Below are 22,710 nucleotides of genomic sequence, written 5' to 3'. Positions count from 1 at the left end.
TATTCAGAACATTCCATCCCAAAGCAACAGAATACACATTCTTCTCTAGTACCCATGGAACATTCTCCAGAATAGATCATATTCTAGGTCACAAATCAGGCCTCAACCACTACCAAAAGATTGGGATCATTCCCCATATATTTTCAGACCACAATGCTTTGAAACTAGAACTCAATCACAAGAGGAAAGCCAGAAAGAACTCAAATACATGGAGGATAAAGAACATCCTACTAAAGAATGAATGGGTCAACCAGGAAATTAAAGAAGAGTTAAAAAATTCATGGAAACAAATGAAAATGAAAACACAACTGTTCAAAATCTTTGAGATACAGCAAAGGCAGTCCTAAGAGGAATGTATATAGCCATACAAGCCTTTCTCAAGGAACAAGAAAGGTCTCAAATACACAACCTAACCCTACATCTAAAGGAGCTGGAGAAAGAACAGCAAATAAAGCCTAAACCCAGCAGGAGAAGAGAAATAATAAAGATCAGAGCAGAAATCAATGAAATAGAAACCAAAAGAACAGTAGAACAGATCAATGAAACTAGGAGATGGTTCTTTGAAAGAATTAACAAGATTGATAAACCCCTGGCCAGACTTATCAAAAAGAAAAGAGAAATGACCCAAATCAACAAAATCATGAATGAAAGAGGAGAGATCACAACCAACACCAAAGAAATACAAACAATTATAAGAACATATTATGAGCAACTATATGCCAGCAAATTAGATAATCTGGAAGAAATGGATGCATCCCTAGAGATGTATCAACTACCAAAACTGAACCAGGAAGAAATAGAAAACCTGAACAGACCTATAACCACTAAGGAAATTGAAGCAGTAACCAAAAATCTCCCAACAAACAAAAGCCCAGGGCCAGATGGCTTCCCAGGGGAATTCTACCAAACATTTAAAGAAGAATTAATACCTGTTCTTCTGAAACTGTTCCAAAAAATAGAAATGGAAAGAAAACTTTCAAACTCATCTTATGAGGCCAGCATTACCTTGATCCCCAAACCAGACAAAGACCCCCTCAAAAAGGAGAATTACAGACCAATATCCTTGATGAACATGGATGCAAAAATACTCACCAAAATACTAGCCAGTAGGATACAACAGTACATTAAAAGGATTTTTCACCACGACCAAGTGGGATTTATCCCTGGGCTGCAAGGTTGGTTCAACATCCACAAATCAATCAGTGTGATACAATACATTCATAAAAGAAAGAACAAGAACCATATGATCCTCTCAATAGATGCAGAAAAAGCATTTGACAAAGTACAGCATCCTTTCTTGATCAAAACTCTTCAGAGTATAGGGATAGTGGGTACATACCTTAATATCATAAAAGCCATCTATGAAAAACCCACAGCGAATATCATTCTCAATGGGGAAAAACTGAGAGCTTTCCCCCTAAGGTCAGGAACACGGCAGGGATGTCCACTATCACCACTGCTATTCAACATAGTACTAGAAGTCCTAGCCACAGCAATCAGACCACAAAAAGGAATAAAAGTCATCTGAATCGGCAAAGAAGAAGTCAAACTCTCACTCTTTGCAGGTGATATGATACTTTATGTGGAAAACCCAAAAGACTCCACCCCAAAACTGCTAGGACTCATACAGGAATTCAGGGAAGCGGCAGGATATAAAATCAATGCACAGAAATCAGTGGCATTCCTATACACCAACAACAAGACAGAAGAAAGAGAAATTAAGGAGTCGATCCCATTTACAATTGCACCCAAAACCATAAGATACCTAGGAATAAATCTAACCAAAGAGGCAAAGAATCTGTACTCAGAAAACTATAGAATACTCATGAAAGAAATTGAGGAAGACACAAAGAAATGGAAAAACGTTCCATGCTCATGGATTGTAAGAACAAATATTGTGAAGATGTCCATGCTACCTAGAGCAATCTACACATTCAATGCAATCCCCATCAAAATACCATCCACTTTTTTCAAAGAAATGGAACAAATAATCCTAAAATTTGTATGGAACCAGAAAAGACCCTGAATAGCCAGAGGAATGTTGAAAAAGAAAAGGAAAGCTGGTGGCATCACAATTCTGGACTTCAAGCTCTATTACAAAGCTGTCATCATCAAGACAGTATGGTACTGGCACAAAAACAGACACATAGATCAATGGAACAGACTAGAGAGCCCAGAAATGGACCCTCAACTCTATGGTCAACTCATCTTCGACAAAGCAGGAAAGAATGTCCAATGGAAAAAAGACAGTCTCCTCAACAAATGGTATTGGGAAAATTGGACAGCCACATGCAGAAGAATGAAACTGGACCATTTCCTTACACCACACACAAAAATAGACTCAAAATGGTTGAAAGACCTCAATGTGAGACAGGAGTCCATCAAAATCCTAAAGGAGAACAGAGGCAGCAACCTCTTCCACCTCAGCTGCAGCACCTTCTTCCTAGAAACATCGCCAAAGGCAAGGGAAGCAAGGGCAAAAACGAACTATTGGGACCTCATCAAGGTAAAAAGCTTTTGCACAGCAAAAGAAACAGTCAACAAAACCAAAAGACAACTGACAGAATGGGAGAAGATATTTGCAAATGACATATCAGATAAAGGGCTCCTATCCAAAATCTATAAAGAACTTCTTAAACTCAACACCCAAAGAACAAATGATCCAATCAAGAAATGGGCAGAAGCCATGAACAAACATTTTTCCAAAGGAGACATCCAAATGTCCAACAGACACATGAAAAAGTGCTCAACATCGCTCGGCATCAGGGAAATCCAAATCAAAACCTCAATGAGATATCACATCACACCAGTCAGAATGGCTAAAACTAACAAGTTAGGAAAGGACAGATGGTGGCGGGGATGTGGAGAAAGGGGAATGCTCCTACACTGCTGGTGAGAATGCAAGCTGGTTCAGCCACTCTGGAAAACAGTATGGAGGTTCCTCAAAAAGTTGAAAATAGAGCTACCATACGACCCAGCAATTGCACTACTGGGTATTTACCCCAAAGATACAAATGTAGGAATATGAAGGGGTACACACACCCCGATGTTTATAGCAGCAATGTCCACAATAGCCAAACTATGGGAAGAGCCAAGATGTCCATCGACAGATGAATGGATAAAGAAGATGTGGTATATATATACAATGGAATATTATGCAGCCATCAAAAGGAATGAAATCTTGCCATTTGCAATGACATGGATGGAACTGGAGGGTGTTATGCTGAGCGAAATAAGTCAATCAGAGAAAGACATGTATCATATGACCTCACTGATATGAGGAATTCTTAATCTCAGGAAACAAACTGAGGGTTGCTGGAGTGGTGGGGCGTGGGAGGGATGGGGTGGCTGGGTGATAGACATTGGGGAGGGTCTGTGGTATGGTGAGCACTGTGAATTGTGCAAGACTGTTGAATCACAGATCTGTACCTCTGAAACAAATAATACATTATATGTTTAAAAAAAAAAGGAAGAAGAAGATAGCAGGAGGGGAAGAATGAAGGGGGGAAAACCGGAGGGGGAGATGAACCATGACAGAGGATGGACTCTGAAAAACAAACTGAGGGTTCTAGAGGAGAGGGGGGTGGGAGGATGGGTTAGCCTGGTGATGGGTATTAAAGAGGGCACGTTCTGCATGGAGCACTGGGTGTTATACTCAAATAATGAATCATGGAACACTACATCAAAAACTAATGATGTATGGTGATTAACATAACATAAAAAAAAAAAAACCAGATTGACACTAGGTGTGTATTATATGGTCACATATCCAAATGTTTATAAATATAGGTGTTCAGAAAGAAAGCCTTACAACTGGACCAAAGCTATGTCTGAATGGCCAGGCTACCTCAGGATACCACAGCAACCCCTACCCCTATCCCATGCCCCTCTCTCCTCGTTTGAGTGCTGGGCAGCACAAGGGGCAGGAAGACATGGGAGAAAGGGACAGGGGTGCACAGGAGTACCTCAAGGGCCACAGAGAGGAGCCTCTAAAAGCATATTCACAAGCTCTTCTTTGGCAGAAGTCAGTTAGTTCCCAATGTACCGGAATGGAATGGAACAATGGAGGCTTTACTCCACCAAAGGCGTAGGCTTGTTTCAAGAAACATTTCCTCTGTGGGGGAGCAGTGGGTGGGGTGAGATGTTAAAAGTTGGTGGAAGGCAATTCTTTCCAAAGGCCAGACCTTGAAGTGGCCCCAGAAGGTGTGGACTTGCCCAAATTTTGCTCTTCTCTCCTTTGTTAGACAGATCTGTAGTTCAATGGGAACCTTTATTGGTCATGTGTACCCAGGACTATTTTTAATCTTATATGGACTGTATCAGGCAATAGTAGTCTCCAAAGCCATGATACTCAAAGACTCTCTGCTGGATTTTTCATGGCATCCTAGGAATAAGGGAAGATGGGCCAGGCTGTGGAAAATATCCTATGGAGGTTTGCTGAAGATGGTGACTGGCTCCATCTTGATAGCTTATGAGATCAATTGCATTAAAGGAGGGTTGATACTGGTGAACAGAGAGTTGCCACCAAGATTTATGTACCCCAAAGAGTGGCAGCACCTCACCATGTTCATCCTCCTCACCCTCAACGGCTGTGTAGATGTCATGAGCAAGAACTTGCTGCCTCAGAGGTGTGTGCTTCTAGAAAAAGGTACCCTGGCCCTGACCTTCTATGTGCTCCTGCTGTTGTTGATGTCACATGTCCAGGACTCAACAGGGATAGAGCTTCAGACACATTGTCTGCTCATCTTGGTGGTATTCCTACTGATGCTGGTGTTGACTATAGAGCTGTGGACTCCTGACACATTTCACCTCTTGCTGATTGAGACTTTTCTGTTTCTGATGATGGGCTCCTGGCTGATACAGGCAGGCTTTATTCTGTACAAGCCAGTCACTGGCTACCCATGGCAGGATGATGACATCAGCGACATCATGTTCATCACCACCTTCTTCTGTTGGCATGTGATGATCAATGCTTTGTGTCTGCTGGGAATCTATGGCATCTCTTCCCTTTGGCATCGTTGTTACGGTACCAGCTTGAAGCTGATGGGATCCAAAGAAGCTCCATATCACAAGAGCACTGTAGGATCCCTCTACAAATTGCTGCAGGAAGTGGATCCATCAGAGAAAGATGACCAGGCTCTTCTCCTTTCCAAAAACCCTTCCTGAGACAGCCTAGAATGCTTGGCACATTGTCCACCCATCTTCCTCCTCGCAGGTTCTCTCAGACATGTGCACTGTACCCTTTTTGGTCCCCAGTGAAGGTAATGGCCATGAAGGAGTGCAGTTGGTCTCCATCTGCTGGTACATCTCTTGCCCTTGAATGTCTAATTGCTGAGGAGATGAGGAGAGAGGAGCCTGAGAAAGGGATGCTGATGGGATTGGGGGTGGGGTGGAAGAGCACCAGGGGGGTAGGTGAGTGTGCAAGAAAAGCCACGGGGGCGGGGTGGGGGGTGGGGAGACAGAGGCTGCAATAGAAGGGAGGCTTTCAAAGGGAGGAGAGCAGAGTCCAGCAGTCATGCCGTCACCAGGTACTTCTCTAGGCACAAAAGATTGCCTTTCACCTGAGAGTATAATGATTTCTCACATTTCAAAACTGGAATCATTCAAGTCTCATCCTGATAAAGTGGGTATCTCAGTTTGCTCACCAAAGTTGCACCACCATGTGGAAGTGATATAAACAGAATTTAGAATTAATTTATACTAGCTGAAAGTATGCTTTGTATCCCCCACTCCCACCTTTAAGGATTGCCTTCATTTCAAATCCAAATTAATAAAGTGAGACTTTATTAATCCTTTAATTTAGTAACACTTCAAATGTGCAGAATTCAAATATAGAATTCAAATGCTCAGTACTTCTTCAACTTCTTATTCTATCACTCCTGGTCCAGTCAAAGCTTACCTATTTCACCACCACCACCTCTGCACATGTAATTTCCCGGATTGTATACTTGGGTCTTTGCAAATTCCACTCCCTTGCATCTCACAGAAAGCCATCAGACAATCACATGTTTATCATGTTGTTTGGTACCCAGCATAAAACCCACCTTCACCCTCACCCCACTGAGTACCCCCAAGGAGGCCCTCTCCAAGAACTCTTACTGACTCCTTTGTTCTGGAACTCTTAGGTGCTTATACGAAATCCGCTTGGTTAAGTTGTTCCTATAGCTGATACATTGTGCTTTGTACGGTCTCTGAAATCATTTCTTTGGGGGAGGTTTTTCTCACCACCTGAAGACTCCTAAAGGGTAAGGACTTTGCCAGATCCAAGTTACATAACTTCCTAATGCCCCAAATATGTAGCATAGGTGATGTTTAATAAAGGCTTATTTGCTTCCAGAATCTCCGCCTACCCCTGTTCCTTCTAAATGTTTTCCAGGACAGGTCCAGGGTTCTGTGAACCTCTGGGAAACACCAACAGTCCTAAAGCCTGAGTCATCTCCTTAGTAATGGGCCCACTCTCTTCCTCATTCCTGGGATAACAAAATCCACCAACCTATTTCTAAATTGTTTACTCTGTTATTGCTTTTTAATCCTCCAAAGTGTTTCTATAAGGAACTTCCTGAAAACTGAGACCCAGCAGGTTGACTTCCCATGTCTTAGAACTGGTATAAGGCAAGACAGGAATTCGAGTACAGGTGTGTCTGACTCAAGCCAGAGGCTGTGTCCTCTGGCCCACAGTGACTTTGCTAATAACAATGGTAAAGGAAGTGATCCTCAAACTGAAATTGTTTTAAAAAAGAAAAAAGGAAAAAAAAGGGAGGAAGGAAGGAAGAGAAATGGTCACCCAGAAGGCCCAGATGCAAAGAGTGGCACAGTGTAAATACTCTAGGAGTCCCCTAAAGGGCGTGTCTATGTCAGATTTCTGTCCATCACCCAATCCCCCCAACTCCGGCTTCCCCTGGGAGTGAGAGTCTGGCAGACTCTCAACTTCTGGCTGGGTCTTAAATTTCTGGGCTCAGATCCGAGTGAGGACTGAGGATAAGACTTGTTTGTAACCACGTTTTCTGATCCTCACCATTTCCCCCTTAACTCTTGGGTTCTAGACTCTTTTCAGTTACTCTTGGCGGACGGACATCCTTTTCCCTTTACCTCTTGCACACACTGGTGGGAGATGAGGAAAAAGCACAAAACACTCTTAAGCTGCTCTTTCCTAGTCATTGAAGCCTAATTTTATAATAATAAACAAACTTCTGATAATCAATTGATACTCCCAACATAGTATTTCTTAGGTATCCAATGTAGGTAATAAACTTACATGTTATTGATTTACTATATTTGAAATAACACAGAGGCCCTCCCCTCGAAGGCCAATCGAAAAAAAAATTCCCACTCTTACAGTTCGGGGAGATTCTCAAAAAAAATACACCAGAGGGCGCTACGATCACACCGCCCCAGCTAAGCCTCTGGCTCTCCAACCTGGTAAACAAGTCTTCTCGAAACTGGTTTAAAAGTGGGGGGAGGGGAAAGGAGGTAAGGAAAAATAAGGAACTAAGTCTAAGTATTGCCCAAGCAAGCATCCGGAGAACGTATCTCAGGGTTGTTTGTTTCCCATTAAAATCTGGCATGTGAACGTGAAGTAAACAGGGATTCAAAACAACTAATGGGATATAGGGTAGGAGGCAGGACTGTGGAACCGGTTGAAGCTATCTCTGAGAAAAGTACTGACTAAAGGTCACACTCTGGTCCAAGCAATTTTTTTTTTTTTTTTAACCACAACGCTAAATTTCCTAAGCTTTTAAAAATAAGCTTCACTAATGTTCCAATCAATCTAGAGAACAAGGAGAGATCCATACATATATTGAAAATAAGGAACAAGATTTATCTATGAAAATCCCAGATTCACGAAATAACAAAACTGGGGACAGATGATTAAATACGCAAAATGTTCTCCAAAGATTCCTTTAAAGAGAACCTGACATAGAGTATCCCCCCCACCTCCCGTCATCTAGTTATTCACAAAAAGTATATAGAATGTCCACCATGTGGAAGACACTGGGCAAGCCACCATGTAGGATTCCAAGATAGACTGGCTGGTCCCCTCACTGAGCCCTTTCCTTAGTGGGTACGAGAGGGATTGCAGTGTTGCAATGGAAGTGCGGGGCCCAGGAATGTACTCACACCAGCATGGGGAGACTGGACAGAGGGAAATGCAAAAGGCTCTCAAGGGAGTTACACCTGGGAAGTGCATTTGGCTGTGAAATATTGCCCTAAGGTGACTTCAGCAAGCTATTACAGGTTATGGGCGCCTCAGCCTCTTCATCTTTCAGAATGATAGGCAGATTTGTTCCAGAAGTGCACAGCTTTAATTTTCTCAGTAGGACTTATTTCTCCATGTTATTAGCTAAGATCAACTTAATTCCTCCCAGCTCCCCAGGTTCCTATTGGAGTCAAGATCTGGAGTAGGGATCAAGCCCAAAACTTCAGTCATCACACACACTTTAGGAAATGGAGTGTTCCCTATATTCCAGTGATTTCAAGGGGCCTTCAACAAATCTCAGATTAGGCTAAAGAACAAATAGCTGAGACTTGAACTTTTAGTTTTCTAACCTGAGCTTAAGAACATCAAACAATCAGTCTAGGGCCATACCATCCTGGATGCACCCCATCTCGTTGAATCTGAGAAGCTCAGCAGGGTCAGGTCTGATTAGTACTTGGATGGGAGAACATCAAACAACCAGAAAAGATGTAAAGAACAATTCTGTGTTCAGTGAGGTTCAATTCAGTGAATTGAGGTAAAATTGAGGTAAAACCTGGTCTTTCCTTCTTTAATTATGGAGAGTGAAACTGGAAAGCTTGGCCAATGGTAGCTTCTCCCCAGAATTTGGTTTAAGAGTCATGACATCAACTTCCAAGGCTGTTTGTTTTGTTCTTTTTCTTTTTTCTTTTTCTTTTTTTTTTAAGATTATACTATGGTCTATTCTTTGGGAAAGAACTGGTGTTGGTTTATTTAAAAAAAAAAAAAAAGCATGGTTTACAATTCTGGGTTGGGTTTCCAGGGTGTTCCTCAAGTCTGGGTCTCAGCTATGTTTCTTGAGCCTGAGCTAAGAGTTTTGTTGAATGCTTATTGAAATCATTCAAATATAGGGAAAACTCCATTTCCCAAACTGCCTGTTACAGTTGAAGGTTTGATTATGTTTGAGTCCTACCCCCAATCCTGTCTATGATGAGTGCAAGACAACCACACAGGCCCTAAGAAGGCACTTCCCAGATCACTAGATTAAGAACTTTACAGGGCTCCTGGGTGGCCCAGTTGGTTAATCATCTGCCTTTGGCTTGGGCTGTGATCCTGGGGTCCTGGGCTCTCTGCTCAGCGAGGAGCCTGCTTCTCCCTCTGCCTTTGCCTGCTGCTCTGCCTGCTTGGGTGCTCTGTCTCTCTCTCTCTCTTGCTGTCAAATAAATACATAAATAAATAAAAATCTTTAAGAACTTTACAACTTGCAAGTGAGAATCGGCCCTGTAGAAGAGAGAAAAAGAAATTGCGAGAACTCACAGATAAAACCCACCCAAGACAAGGCCTTTATTACAGGTAGCAGGACAACACGGAAGGGATGCTTTTAGTCCCCAGTGCTTTCTGCAGATTCCAAACAAAAAATGTTTACCTGTCATACTGCTCTCCCACTCCACTCACCTGTTGGACATAGCTACCCTATTCTAAGAGAGAAAAGCCTGACTTCAAAGCACACGTCCTAGAACCCCCTATCAGTTCTGATACTCAGTGTACCAAGAGATGGAACAGTTCACCAGTTCCTGCATGCTAATGCTCTTTTATGGAAAGGGTGGAAAAGGGGGCGAGTGGCAATTTAGGGAAGAAGGGGGAAGAGACCAAAGGGCTACAGATACAGCAAAGTCAAACTGAATGGAACAGGCAGTCCTCCTTTTAACTTCTCTAAAAGTACAGTCTGGGTTGCTGGGGGTGAACCAGTTAGCTTCTTCTGATTTTTCTTTCCCTCATACTCTTTAAAGCTTCCCTGATCAGTCCCCAGACTCATTTGGGCCCTAATTGGGCTGGCTTCAGTAACTATGGGGCTGACCAAGGACTAGGCCTCTTGTTCCCTCCTGAAAGACTCAGTGGTCATGTATTACAGTTTCTAACCCTCACAAAGTATGCTTCTGGTCACATGAATGGATCAAAGCAAATCCGTTTGCATTCTCGGAAAAGCAGCTCAAAGCACATGTTTTCCTGATGGTGCCGCTATCATTTCTGTGTGATCAACAAACATCACTTATTGAACACTCACTCTGGACACAATGGGGGGATAGAAAGATGAATCAGTTGCTCCAGGAGGTGAAGATACCTAGCAAGTAAAGCAGGTCCTCACACGGCAAAATAAAATACCAGAAGCTTTAAAAACTGCACTTGCTTCCTCCTATCCCATTTTCTATTATGTTTGCCCCGTGCATCTCAGATGCTGGTGGTGATGAGTTCAGTAGAAGGCTCTGGTTTACGCTGAGGCAGTTGGGCATCTGAAAACTACCATCTTTTATAAAATAAAAACATTACCTTTCCTCTCCCCACTTCCCCTTGTCAACTCAAGACTGAGTCAGAAAGTTGTACTTCATGGGTTGTTATGGGGAAAGAAAGAATCCAATCTCTTTGGATTACCTTGACCTATAATAATTATAATTACTGTTTTCTAAGTTTACTATGTGCTTCTAGTGTATAAGTTTACCAGACGGAATCCTTACAATATACAAAGTAACGGTTATCCCTATTCTGTAGGCAAGGAAATGGTGGTTTCATGTGGCTACGAAAACTAACACAAAGCTGGTAAGAAGTGAAGCCCAGATTGGAACGTGTGTTTGTATGACCTGAAGCCCAGCCTTTAGCCACGTCGTAATACTTCAGCATATAGCACTGAAACTTAAGATGGACTCTCTTATGTTTGCAAGGAAACTTTACCCAGTGCAGAATGTCACCTGTGTGAAATATATCAAAACCCCGTTTGAGGTGAAAGCTGCATCTGTCACTTAACAGACACTCTAGAATGGAAGGATGTTGACCAAAGAAGCCAAGTTATGTGTGTGAGGTCACAGGCAACATTTCTTTTACATATTTGTGGTACGAAAGATAACCACAAGAACAACCTTCTTCCCTTCCTCTTCCAAAGGCAATGAAGACTGACTTGGTCTTCAAACAGAAAAATCTCCAAGTCTCAAATACTGGGGCTCCTGAAAGATGCAATAAAGACTAGACACTATCAGGTGTATTTTGGCAATAAAAAGAGATACTCAGGCAAGGGCCCGGGTAGCAATGAAAATATCGTATGTGTGCGTGTCGTGTGTGTGTGTGTCTATATAGACCACAGAGTTATTATGCATCTGTTGACAAGCATCCACTTCAAGATTGTGTTCACATACACATTTTCTCAACCATCATAGCAAGGCTGAGAGGAGGAAGGGGTACTGATTTTAATTTTCCAAATTAAAAAGGAGGCACAATAAGTTACTTGGAAAGCAAAACAAAGCATTATTTTCAAAAATTCTAAAATTTTGACGTACCCTGGACTTCAAAGGGGGCATGCGAAGACCTCACTTTTCTTTCAGCTGCCCTTGGGAAACAGTTTGCACACAGAATTTCAAATGTGGTGGGCGGCTCTAAAGGTCCTCTCTCCAAAGGCTTTATTTGCAGATGAGGAAGCCTGGGCCCAAAGAGTCGCTGAGAGACGTGTCTCGGGAGTGACAGAGGCGAAATATGACAGGTCTCCTGACCGTTCCTATGCCCGCCAGGATCCTCTCTATGGCAGGACCTAAGCACAGCATGTTGATTACTGATGTGAGAACACCGACTGCCGTTCCCTTCCCCAGTCCCACCGCGAGGGCCGGCGGGCGCGCGACAGGCCCACCTCGGGCAGCCCCCTGGGTGCCCCGCCACCGCCCCGGCCCCGCTTCCCGCACCGCGTCTCGAACTAGACGCGAGCGCCGAGGAGGGCTGGAGGTTCTCTAACAACAAAAGGCAAAATTACGTTCCCGGGGATCAGAATGTCCTTAGGGAGCCTTGGGGTCTGCAGTACGACCTCGAAAAAGAGAGGCCTCTCCTGCAAAACTGTCCAACCTGAAGACGGCAGGGGTGGAGGCCGGGCGGTCTGCTGGGCGCCCCGCTCCGGCCCGGGGGTGGGGGCTAAGGCGACGACCCCAGGCCCGCGGTCTGCCCGCAGAGGCGAGCGGCAGCCGGGGCAGGCGGGGTCCTTCCTGGCAGGAACTCGCCTGTCGGCGCGCCGCCGGCCAGCCCTTCCTCTGCTCCCCTCCCCCTGCACGCCCCCTCCCCCCAAGGCCCTTTCCCTTTCTTTCTTTCCCGGCCTCGCGCCCCCACCCCGACGGCGCCCGCTCGGCCGCTCGGCCAATCGCAGCGGGGCCCGGGCGCGCATCAGCCGATCCGCCCCGGCTCCCGGCCGCTGGGAGCCAATCAGGGCGCCGGGGGCGGCTCGGGCCGCCGATAAAGAGTGCGGGGCGCCGAGCAGCCCCGCAGAGCCGAGAATGGGAGAAGAGTGGAGCTTCTGAGCAGCACCCCGGCCTCCTCTCTTCGCCGCACCTCGCTCTCGAGGCCTGCCCGCCCTGCCGCCTGCTCGCCGCCCAGGTAAGCGCGCCGCCGGCCCGGGGGCTCGAAGTGGTGCGCGCCGCCCCTGCAGCCCCCCACCTCCCCGAACCTCCCGAGCCCGGCCTGCGGGCCCCGCGGCTCGGGGCAGCCCCTTGCACCTCCCGCCCCTACGGTGCGCCTCTGCCCCCAAGCCCTCCGCGTGCTTTCGCCGTCCCCGGCTCCCGGAGGCTCTGGGCTGGCGATTGTGGGGTACGCTGATCGCCAGGCTTGGAGGAGGGCGGGGAGTTGTTTTGATCTTTCTCTCGCTGCTCGCGGCCCTAAGCGCCGCCCCTGGAGGTCGCTCAGCGAGGCGAACGGTGGAGCCACTGCTCGGGCCCAGCGCTCCCAGCTCGGCGGTGTTGTGTGCGCTGCGGACGGAGTGGCTGGGTGGCCCCACGGGAGCCTCGCTCTTCTGCTCCGCGGTGGCGGGCCTTGGGGGATCGTCGTGGTCTTGAGGATCTCTAGACGCCTACACTGAGGCGAGTGGCCGTGAGCGTCGCTAGTACCGGCCGCTGTTGCGCGGGGTCCCGGGGGCCTTGCACTGTGACTGAACAATGGGGAGCCCGGGCTGCGGCTTGGCCGGCGGGCGCAGCGGGCGGAGAGGCCGGGCCGGGCCGAGGCAGCGGCGGTGCGCTGTCTCCCCCCTCCCCCCCCCCCGCCTCCCGCCCCGACTCCCCGACTCCCTCCCAGCCTCTGCCCTCGGAGGGGTATGGCTCCTTCGGCCAGGCCTTGAGATCCGGACGGGGGCCCGAGGGGCGGGGCGCCGACTTTAGAGACATTTCAGTGGGAAAGGGCTACCCTCAAAGTGGATTATCCCAACTGCCCGGGGGGCGGGCAGCGGGGAACCCCCCCCAGCCGCAAATCCGCCAAGACCACAAACAACGAAGATGAAGACGACGTGGAGTCGCGGTCCTCGGAATCCCCCTCCAACTGCTTCGGCTTCGTCGCCTACTCCATGAACTCCGGAGAGAAATCGCGAGTCAAGATTAAGACCGTGACCCACCAGCCCTCGTATTCCTCCTCGTCCCGATGCGATCCCGAACGCTCCCTGACCCCCTCTCCGTCTCCGTCTCCCTCGCCCAGAAAGCTCCGGTGCATGGACCAGCGAGAGCCGGAGAACCAGGAGAGGCGCGAACGCAACTCCAAAAGGAGAAGGGCCAGGGAGGGCTACCCCAACGATCCGATTGACCTTCTGTGGCTGGGGTGAGTGAAGAGACAGGGAGGAAGACCCCGGAGCCGGCGACAGCTGCAGAAACCGCTAGAAAGTGCAGAATCCCATTTTTGCCCTACATAAACTCAGGGCACTGGGTTACCAGTCGATAACAGTAGACTAGAATGTTGGCATCTAACTCATCTCACCGAAAAGAGCAGGAAGCCTGGAACTGAGACTTAAAGGAATAAAGTGTGGCTTGATGTTGTTGGTGTTAACAGGTTGGGGAGGAAGACTGGGTTGTAGACTTTAGTGGGAGCTGAAGGGGTCAGGTGTTCCTTCTGGCCTTTAAAGGCGGGGGTGGGGGAGGGTTGGGGGCGATGCCTGACCGAGACCTCTGCCCGGGTGGTATGCAAAGGGATATGGAAAAGGACCGGTTCTGCAATGCAGTGCGGAGACCTGACGGAGAAGGTTCTGCTCTTCCCCAAGGGAAGGGGTGAGGCTCTTGGAGGGAGAAGCAGTTCTGTTTTCGGCTGGGCAAACATGGACGGTTGCCCATAGAAACTTAGCCACTGTACTTCAGAAAGTTGCCCAAGTCGTTGGGGAACAAAGTGTTCCGTTTCCATCCACTCTGGGCGACTGAGCTGGGGGTGGGGTGGGGTACGACATTTCCTCTTGTGTTGGGTTTCTCTTCTTTCAGAGGTTTTGTGGCAGTGGCTTGCAGTTTTTAGCGTGCCTCAGCTTTTGAAAACCCAGATCTTTTTGTTAACAGAAGTGGGAATTTCCTCATTAAAGTTCTCTGGAATCTGAGAATGTCCGTTGCAAATGTAAATCTGCCTTCCTAAGTGAGAAAACCAATGGAAATGTTGGCAGTGTGCATCTTAGAATCCAACGCAGATCAGCTCTTTTGATACCTCGGGGATTTGTAATCACTGCCCTGCTCTTAGGAAACCCATCAGCCTTTTGAATCTTCTAGCTGGCCCCCTTGTTTCTTCTTCCTACTGTCTCAGTATGTGGGGTGCTTTTGGGAGAGGTGGAGAAATCTCCAAAAAGGGTTTTTCACAGAGGTGCTGGCTAGGATGCAAGGAAAAGACGAGACTGACCCAGACACCATAAGCAGCCAAGCTTTTCTGTGGCTGGATTTTACTCCTATTGGGAGAGAGCTACCTTCTGTAAATGCTCTCTTTCTGAACTTCAGTGTTTTGCCCATAAAACACTATATGAAAAATAAAACACTTCCCCTACCCTGGCTACACTGAGCAAATAGAGCTTAGTCCTCACAAGGGTGGATTCTAGCTCGAGGAAGCCTAGGGGGAGATTTTTGTCTCATGTAAAATCTTAAATCCCTCTGAAAGCAGCATGAATTAACTATACCCTGGAGAGTGAGGCTTCCAAAGGGAGGGGACGACCTTCCCATTGTGACTTTTTGCTTTAATTGTCCTCACTGAGTCATTCCTACAGAGGATCAGTTTGGAGTCGGTGATCATTGTTTGGTCGGTTCCTCTCTGCAGAACAGCGTCCACCATGGCCACCTCCGCGAGCTCCCACCTGAACAAAGGCATCAAGCAGTTGTACATGTCCCTGCCTCAGGGTGAGAAAGTGCAAGCCATGTATATTTGGATTGATGGGACCGGAGAAGGGTTACGTTGCAAGACCCGGACCTTGGACAGTGAGCCCAAGTGTGTAGAAGGTGAGAGACCAAGCAGAGTGGGAGCCATGTGGGGGTGGGAGCAGCCTGAAACCAAGCCATTTTAGATTTAGATTTGGCCACTTTATAATTCTGTTTGTCAAGCTTTCCTAAGGCAGGGTTTCTCAGACTTCAGTCGACGTTAAGCTCCTCCATTGCCTCAAAGCATAGCAACAATAGACCCCTTTATTTCAATAGAATCTTCCATGCAAGCCAGTATATTGAATAAAAAAGATTGAAAGTCTAGTTGGGGCAGGAGGGGGAGCCGGAGACTTTGCTGACTTGGGCATCCCTGCTTAGTTGGCTCCAAGGCATCCCCAGGATCCCAGTTTGAAAACCAGTGCTCTATCCTGACGATGCTCTCTGCTTCACAAACTCTTTGGATACTGTTTCATGTTCCTATCAGTGAGGTTCTAGATGCAAAGCAGACTCTGTAAAGTGGTTTCTAAATAGGACTGGCCGTTCATTTGTTTCTAGTTGATTCTACTTTTGGAAATTCTTAAGCCACCTGATTGCTTATCACACTAGGAGCTCTTGTATAAGTCGTGACCTTCAGTTTTCAGTCTAGAGCAAGCCATAGCCCTCCTCCTTCTGGAAGGGAACCAGAGAAAAAATATCACCTCCTAACCTATTTTTCGGATGGCTTACTCTTCTGATAGTATTCCCACTGGGGTGAATGCATGACCATAAAATAAAGTATATAGTGTGTACTTGCTGTGTGGCAGATATTAGACAGGCATTGGGTGGGGGGTGGGTACAAGGTAAGAGTCTGGTCTCTCTGCCTTCAGAGAACTCATAGTCAACTTGAGAGATGAAGAAACCCACCTTTAAAACATAGTGGGGAAAGTGGATAAGTGATAATGGGAGCACCCTTGACTAAGTTATCCTGCTAGTTGTCCATTTCCTCATCTATAGAATAAGGACATAACTTGAGCTGGAACAGTCCCTAGACGCAGTGGGGAGATGAGTTAAAGAAGCAACACAGGTGGCCTAGTAGGGGAATCAGAATCTGTTTCTCCTATTCTCATTTTTTAAATGATGACTGACTTCCTGGTTATGTCAGAATATTTCAGTTTGTCTTCTTGGTGTCTAGTAGATGGACTTAGGGAAGATACATCAGTCACTCTCAGGCTGTTTTTGTGGCTGTCATTTTTCTTAAGAAATTGATGCAGTGGTCTTACTTGCCTCTCACATAGGACATTAAAGCTATGTGCAGTTGTCAAGAGTTTGCATATGAATAGCAGGAGTCATGCATCTCTGACTTTCTGGAAAGAAAGTGTAGATCTTTAGACATGGAAAGGTTAAGTAAGGGGCTGTACTCTTGCCTGAAAAGCTCTGCATTTTTAGCTTAATTTTCCCTTTTCTTTTTCCTCCAGAGTTGCCTGAGTGGAATTTTGATGGCTCTAGTACCTTTCAGTCTGAAGGCTCCAACAGTGACATGTATCTTGTCCCTGCTGCCATGTTTCGGGACCCTTTCCGCAAGGACCCCAACAAGCTGGTGTTCTGTGAAGTCTTCAAGTACAACCGGAAGCCTGCAGGTGTGTATAGGATAGGTATGGCTCCTCGATCCATGAATGTTGTAAAGGGGAAAGACAGGAGATTCCAAAATTGGTCCTGGGAATACTGGACTAGACTATCTCATGTCTCAGAACTGTTTTCAGGAGTCTGGCCGATTGGACATGGCATCTCCACTCCAAATTTCCTCAGAAAGGTAGTGTGGTCCATCTACCCATAGTCTCCTATTGGTTGTATAAAACAACAGTGAATTACTTTAAATCTTTCTACCAGTAGAGTTCCCCATGACACAGCCCTCCCGCCTGCCTCTAGATTTAAAAAACATGGATTCTGAAGTCGGAATGATGGGTTTGAATTCTGGATCTGTCGCTTAACTGGCTATGAACCTTGGCAAGTTATTTATCCCCTGTCCTTAGTTTCCCTGATTTTAAAAGAGGGGAAGGGGAATAAAATCCATCTCCCGTCTGGGCTCACCGAAAACCTACATGTGCCTCAAGGTTCACTGTAACTACATTTTTGGTTTTTGCCTGGTGTGGCCGTTGATCCTGACTCTCGCTGTTCATGTTTTTATCTCAATGGAAGTGCCCCCACCCTCCCCGCTGTTTAGGCTCTTGCTACACTCTGCCAGTGCAAACTTGCGACGAGTCACTTCATGCCTGGACCTTAGGTGCCTTTGTTTAGAGAGGCAGTACCGTGTTGTGGTAAAGGGCATGAGCTCTGAAGCCAAGGTAGCCGTGGACTTCCCGGTTCTGTTACATGCCCTGTAAGCTGGGTAGGCTGCCTGGTGTCTCTGAGCTGAGCTGCATTTTCTCCTTTGTAAAACTAGAGGCTTTAAAATACTTCCCTCATGGTCACTAGGAAGACTCTGTTGTGGGTTTTCCTTAACGCAGAGGCCTTAAAATGTTTTTTTGGGACATAGTCAAGTAGCTGATAGTAAGTATTTATTTTAAAGTTCTTTTCCAGCTTAGAAATTGTTTCCAGTTAAGCTCATCTCATTTTAATATTTTACTTTTGTGCTAGCCGACTTAGCCCTTCATCTTCTCACCTGGAATGGGAGGCCCGCAATAGACAAATGATTCTCTCAGTGAAAATTGTAGGTTTGGCTCTAAGTGCTTGCGAAACTAGGGATAAGTCTGACAACTAAAAGCGGCTGTCTTGTGCATAGAGAGTTTAAGTGCATGCAGGGTCGGGCCTGGTTAGTACTTGGATGGGAGAGTTTAAGTGCCTGACATTGGTACTTGGGAGGTGGCCAGCGTGCTGATAAGGTGCAAACTTGCTCTGTTCTAGATCCACGGTCATGGGATCTGTTTGTCACCCAGGAGTCTCCCTATAGATGTATGATTACCGCTTCTCCCATTTTCCCCACTTAGGCTGATGGGGCACAGAAAAGGTTTATTACTCTGTGTCAGTTCACCTTATAGTCCACACTTCAGCTTTGTGGAATCTAAAGACCTTTTCCCCAGCAGCACTGGGATTCAGTGGATTTGCCCATATGTGTCTAATGGTGCACTGACTCTTTTTCTAGAGACCAATTTGAGGCATACCTGTAAACGGATAATGGACATGGTGAGCAATCAGCATCCTTGGTTCGGAATGGAGCAGGAATATACTCTCATGGGCACAGATGGGCACCCTTTTGGTTGGCCTTCCAATGGCTTCCCTGGGCCCCAAGGTAAGTCCCCCGGTGAGATGTGAACCTCCTGTTCCCTAGTTGCTTCATTGCCAAGGAAAGACTCCCTCCCCAGAGCTGACAGTGACTCCTTATGGATCAGAGAAGCTATGGGAATACACTGAGGCTGGCCGAAATAATATGGTAAAGATCCCTCCCGTTACCCAGATCCAGACATGGATATTTAGACATTAACATGGAGGGGAAACCCTTTGGCTCCACTGAGGTTATGGCCCAGAGGAGCTCCCTGCACGCCACACCCCTACCTCCCGGTGAAGACAGGCATAGTGATTCCAGAGAGCAAGTGTTGAGAGCTTTCTGATTTCTAACTTTTGTGCAAAGGGATTTCTTGGTTTCCTGTCTCTTGACCTCTCATCTTAATGCCTCTGCAGGTCCATACTACTGTGGCGTGGGAGCTGACAAAGCCTATGGCAGGGACATCGTGGAGGCTCACTACCGGGCCTGCTTGTACGCCGGCATCAAGATTGCTGGGACAAATGCTGAGGTCATGCCTGCCCAGGTAAATGACTTGTTCCTCTATCGGACGTATGGGCCAGTGGGGACTTTTGCTGGCACCCCTCGTTTACCCAGAACTTAGGTGGGTTGGAACAGAGGTGAGAAAAGAGCAGGGTTTGGAGCTTGTGAAGTGGGGTGAGAAGTTGGTATTATTTTAAAGGCCAGGCGTGTTGTTTTCTCTAGTGGGAATTCCAGATAGGACCCTGTGAAGGAATCGACATGGGAGATCATCTCTGGGTGGCCCGTTTCATCTTGCATCGCGTGTGTGAAGACTTTGGAGTGATAGCAACCTTTGACCCTAAGCCCATTCCTGGGAACTGGAATGGTGCAGGCTGCCACACTAACTTCAGCACCAAGGCCATGCGAGAGGAGAATGGTCTGAAGTGAGTGCCTTCTCCTGATGGGGCCATCTTCCTTTCTTTGCCAGCATACTTGCCAAGGGTTGGATGTGTTGGGGCTAATAATAATAAGTAAGCCGGACTTCTCCATTTGTGCCTTAGCTTTTAGCACTTGGCTTTGAAAATTGTCTTCTAATTCTCTTGTTTGTTCCTGTTTGAAGAGTATCAGAACATACTCTAGGAATAGAATCCAAGGATTGCGATTGGAAAGGGGGACCTAATTTAAATGTGTTTGAAAATCTTCAGTATGAAATAACTTAGTAACAATAAAAGCATGTGAATGAACTTAACCCTTCTGGGTGGGGCAGGGTCTTTGATTAGGGTCTTTTCATTCAACAAATACCATCTACTGAGCATCCAGCACCATTGTGAGGCATTGGGTGGGACACACAGGGAAGAAGGCAGAGTTGCTGCCCTCATGGATTATTTGATCAGTGGGGACAATGTTTTGGTGAATTGTGAACAGTCTTGGAGAGATGAGTCCCTCCATTCTTAGCTCCATACCTGTGCCCCTGCCATTGAAGGGCAGATTTCCTAGTGCCAGGTTGGACCCCCATCTTTTCTCTTACCTCTAGGTACATTGAGGAGTCCATTGAGAAACTGAGCAAGCGGCACCACTACCATATCCGAGCCTACGATCCCAAGGGGGGTCTGGATAACGCCCGGCGCCTAACTGGATTCCATGAAACATCCAACATCAACGACTTTTCCGCTGGCGTGGCCAACCGTGGTGCTAGCATCCGCATTCCCCGGACTGTCGGCCAGGAGAAGAAGGGTTACTTTGAAGACCGTCGCCCCTCTGCCAACTGTGACCCCTTTTCAGTGACAGAAGCCCTCATCCGCACGTGTCTTCTCAACGAAACTGGCGATGAACCCTTCCAGTACAAAAATTAAGTGGACTAGACTTACAGCCATCAAACCCCTCCTAATTCTCCATCTTGCCTCCATGTTTGCCCCTCTCTTGACTGTCCTAATAGCTGTAACTCAAAGGGCGGAATATCAAGGTCTTTTTTTATTTCTCATGCCCAGTTAATATCTCTTTGCTTTCTCTGGCCAGGATAGAGGGGTCAGGTTCTTAATCTTTTCACAACCCCCCCCCCCTTTTTTTTCCCTGTCACTGAAGCTGTCTAGTACGTTAGTGGGGAGGGGGTGGGGAGACATAACCACTATTTCCATTTAATCAGGTGTGTTTGTCCAATAGGCGTAGCTATCCGGACAGAGCATAGTGTTTGTGAAGGGAGGGGGAGGGCTCTTTCTTCGAGGTAGCTGAGTGTTGGGGACGGGGGGTTACTTACTCTGGGGTTAGGTTAGGATTTCCCCCTCTTGGTAGGAAGTTCCACTTCGTGTAAGGTTATAACCAACTTTCTATTAAAAGTGAGACTTAGGAGAGAACCAGGCAGGAAAATGCACCCCTGTCCTCCTGGTACAGTGCTCCCCTTAGCTGGGGCTAAATGGCCCTCCCCTGAAGACAAGCTCAGCATAAGGATGGATTGACCTTCCTTAGAAGAAAAAGTTCTTATTGCTTGGTCCTCCATTTATAACACAGCAGAGTAGTATTTTTATATTTAAATGTAAAAACAAAAAAAATTATATATATGGGTGTGCAGATATGTGTGGTTTTTTTTCCCTAAAGGAGGAGGAACATTCTGGTCACTGGGAGCCAAACTCGAAGTGAATAGTCTGGTTGGAAATAAGGATCTCCTATTGCGTGGGGGTGAGGGAGGCAGTGCTTACAAAGCTGGCTATCCGGGGCTCTTCGCTATTACCTCACTGCCACTGTAGGGTCCTCTGTGCTCTGCCCACTCTTCCAGGGTTGGGGGGAGATGGACACCGGTCCGGTAACAGGTGGAAGCACATTGTGGAAGGAGCAGTCACCTGAGCCCTGTGGCTTTGGTTTAAAAGACACACATGTCCACACAGGTTTAGAAATAAGAGTTGGCTGGTCAACTTGAGCGTGTTACTGACAAGGGGGGTTATTGGGATTATTTTCTGGTGGGACTAGCATGTCACTAAAGCAGGCCTTTTGATATATTAAAATTTTTTAAAAAGCAAAACCAGAAGTTTAGATTTTAATCCTGTTCGTAGGGTTTCTGAGTCTTTGTTTTTACAGAATTGCTTGTTTGCTTCAACTGTCTCCTTCCCATGTGCGCTCTGTGAGGAGGTGGGGACAGCCCTGGAGTCAGAACACCTGTCATTTTGTATCCTGGTGTCTGTTCTCTTGAGTGTGAGATTCTCCTTTCCTTTGTTAAGATTCCTGAGGAGTTACTTTTTCTTTTATAATAAAAAGCAAACCCCACCTTCGTCCCTACATTTCCCCTCCTGTGTCTGGCTGTTTTCGTGTTCCTGTTGGCTGCAGCAGGCCGGCCGTGGCTTTCTCTTGCCATGACGACTTCTAACTGCCATGTACAGTATGTTCAGCCTTAGGTAGCTCCCATTGTAAACAGACTGTTTTAACTGCCCAGAGCAGCTCTTATAAATCAACCTAACATAAGATCTCTTCTAACTTGATTCTTCGTGTCTTAAATCCCTATGTGCCCTTTTGTTTTCTGTCCTATCCAAAAAGGGGAATTTTTTTTTTTTTAAGAGACACGGGAAGCTCAAGTTTACTTGTTCTAGGAATTTTTAAAAATCTATCCTGATTTTTGCCAACCAGCTCTTCCCTGTTCTTTGGGTGTTTGGAATCTCAGGATGAAGGCATATCCCGGCCCTAAAGTTTAGTAGGAGGGTACAAACCCCAACCCTCCCCTCCTTGTGCTCCAGACCTTGGCTTTGCTCTACAATGCTGTAACATTGTCTTAAGCACTCCTCTGGCTTAATTTTATAGCAGCCTGAAATCGTTAATGTTTCAAAGGCTTCTCAGTATTCCTACTGGTCTTTTTTTTTTTTTTTAATATGATGGGGAAGATTTTTTTTAAAAAAGATTTTATTTATTCATTTGAGACAGATAGAGAGAGCACACGTAGGGGGAGAGGCAGGGGAGAAGCAGACTTCCCACAGAGCAGGGAGCCCGGCGTGGGGCTCAATTCCAGGACCCTGGGATCATGACCTGAGCCCAAGGCAGACGCTTAACGATTGAGCTGCCCAGGCGCTCCTCCTTACTGGCCTTGATTTCATCCTTACCCACCTGCCAGTGATTCTTCTAAATAGCACATGTTGACCCTGCGGCTACCCTGGTTGAAACCTTCCAAGGCTGGCTATGCT

General features: G+C 46.6%; 2 protein-coding genes across 4 annotated transcripts; both read left to right on the top strand.

Annotated features, from left to right (window-relative positions):
• The first annotated feature begins 4,260 nt into the window (after nt 1-4,260).
• LOC118014357 (transmembrane epididymal protein 1A-like) lies at nt 4,261-5,294 on the top strand. Its single transcript, XM_035010579.1, has one exon. It carries the CDS (start codon nt 4,261-4,263, stop codon nt 5,164-5,166), a length of 906 nt encoding a protein of 301 aa, XP_034866470.1. The 3' UTR covers nt 5,167-5,294.
• A 7,143-nt stretch (nt 5,295-12,437) lies between these two features.
• Nucleotides 12,438-22,012, top strand: GLUL (glutamate-ammonia ligase). Of its 3 annotated transcripts, XM_035010576.1 has the most exons (8): nt 12,458-12,574; nt 13,658-13,777; nt 15,236-15,414; nt 16,788-16,949; nt 18,452-18,598; nt 18,988-19,115; nt 19,295-19,494; nt 20,085-22,012. In XM_035010576.1, exons 2-8 carry the CDS (start codon nt 13,671-13,673, stop codon nt 20,401-20,403), a joined length of 1,242 nt encoding a protein of 413 aa, XP_034866467.1. In that variant the 5' UTR covers nt 12,458-12,574; nt 13,658-13,670; the 3' UTR covers nt 20,404-22,012. The 3 variants fall into 3 exon arrangements, with proteins under 3 accessions (XP_034866468.1, XP_034866467.1, XP_034866469.1); XM_035010577.1 differs by lacking the exon at nt 13,658-13,777 and having other exon boundaries at nt 12,438-12,574; XM_035010578.1 differs by lacking the exon at nt 13,658-13,777 and having other exon boundaries at nt 12,466-12,574; nt 15,241-15,414.
• The last annotated feature ends 698 nt before the right edge of the window (nt 22,013-22,710 follow it).

Source organism: Mirounga leonina, unplaced genomic scaffold (assembly GCF_011800145.1).
Source record: "Mirounga leonina isolate KUSES-001 unplaced genomic scaffold, KU_Mleo_1.0 Mir_154, whole genome shotgun sequence".
Classification (NCBI taxonomy): Eukaryota; Metazoa; Chordata; class Mammalia; order Carnivora; family Phocidae; genus Mirounga; species Mirounga leonina.
Note: the sequence above shows the minus strand (reverse complement) of the source record. Positions and strands in the feature narration are given on the sequence as shown.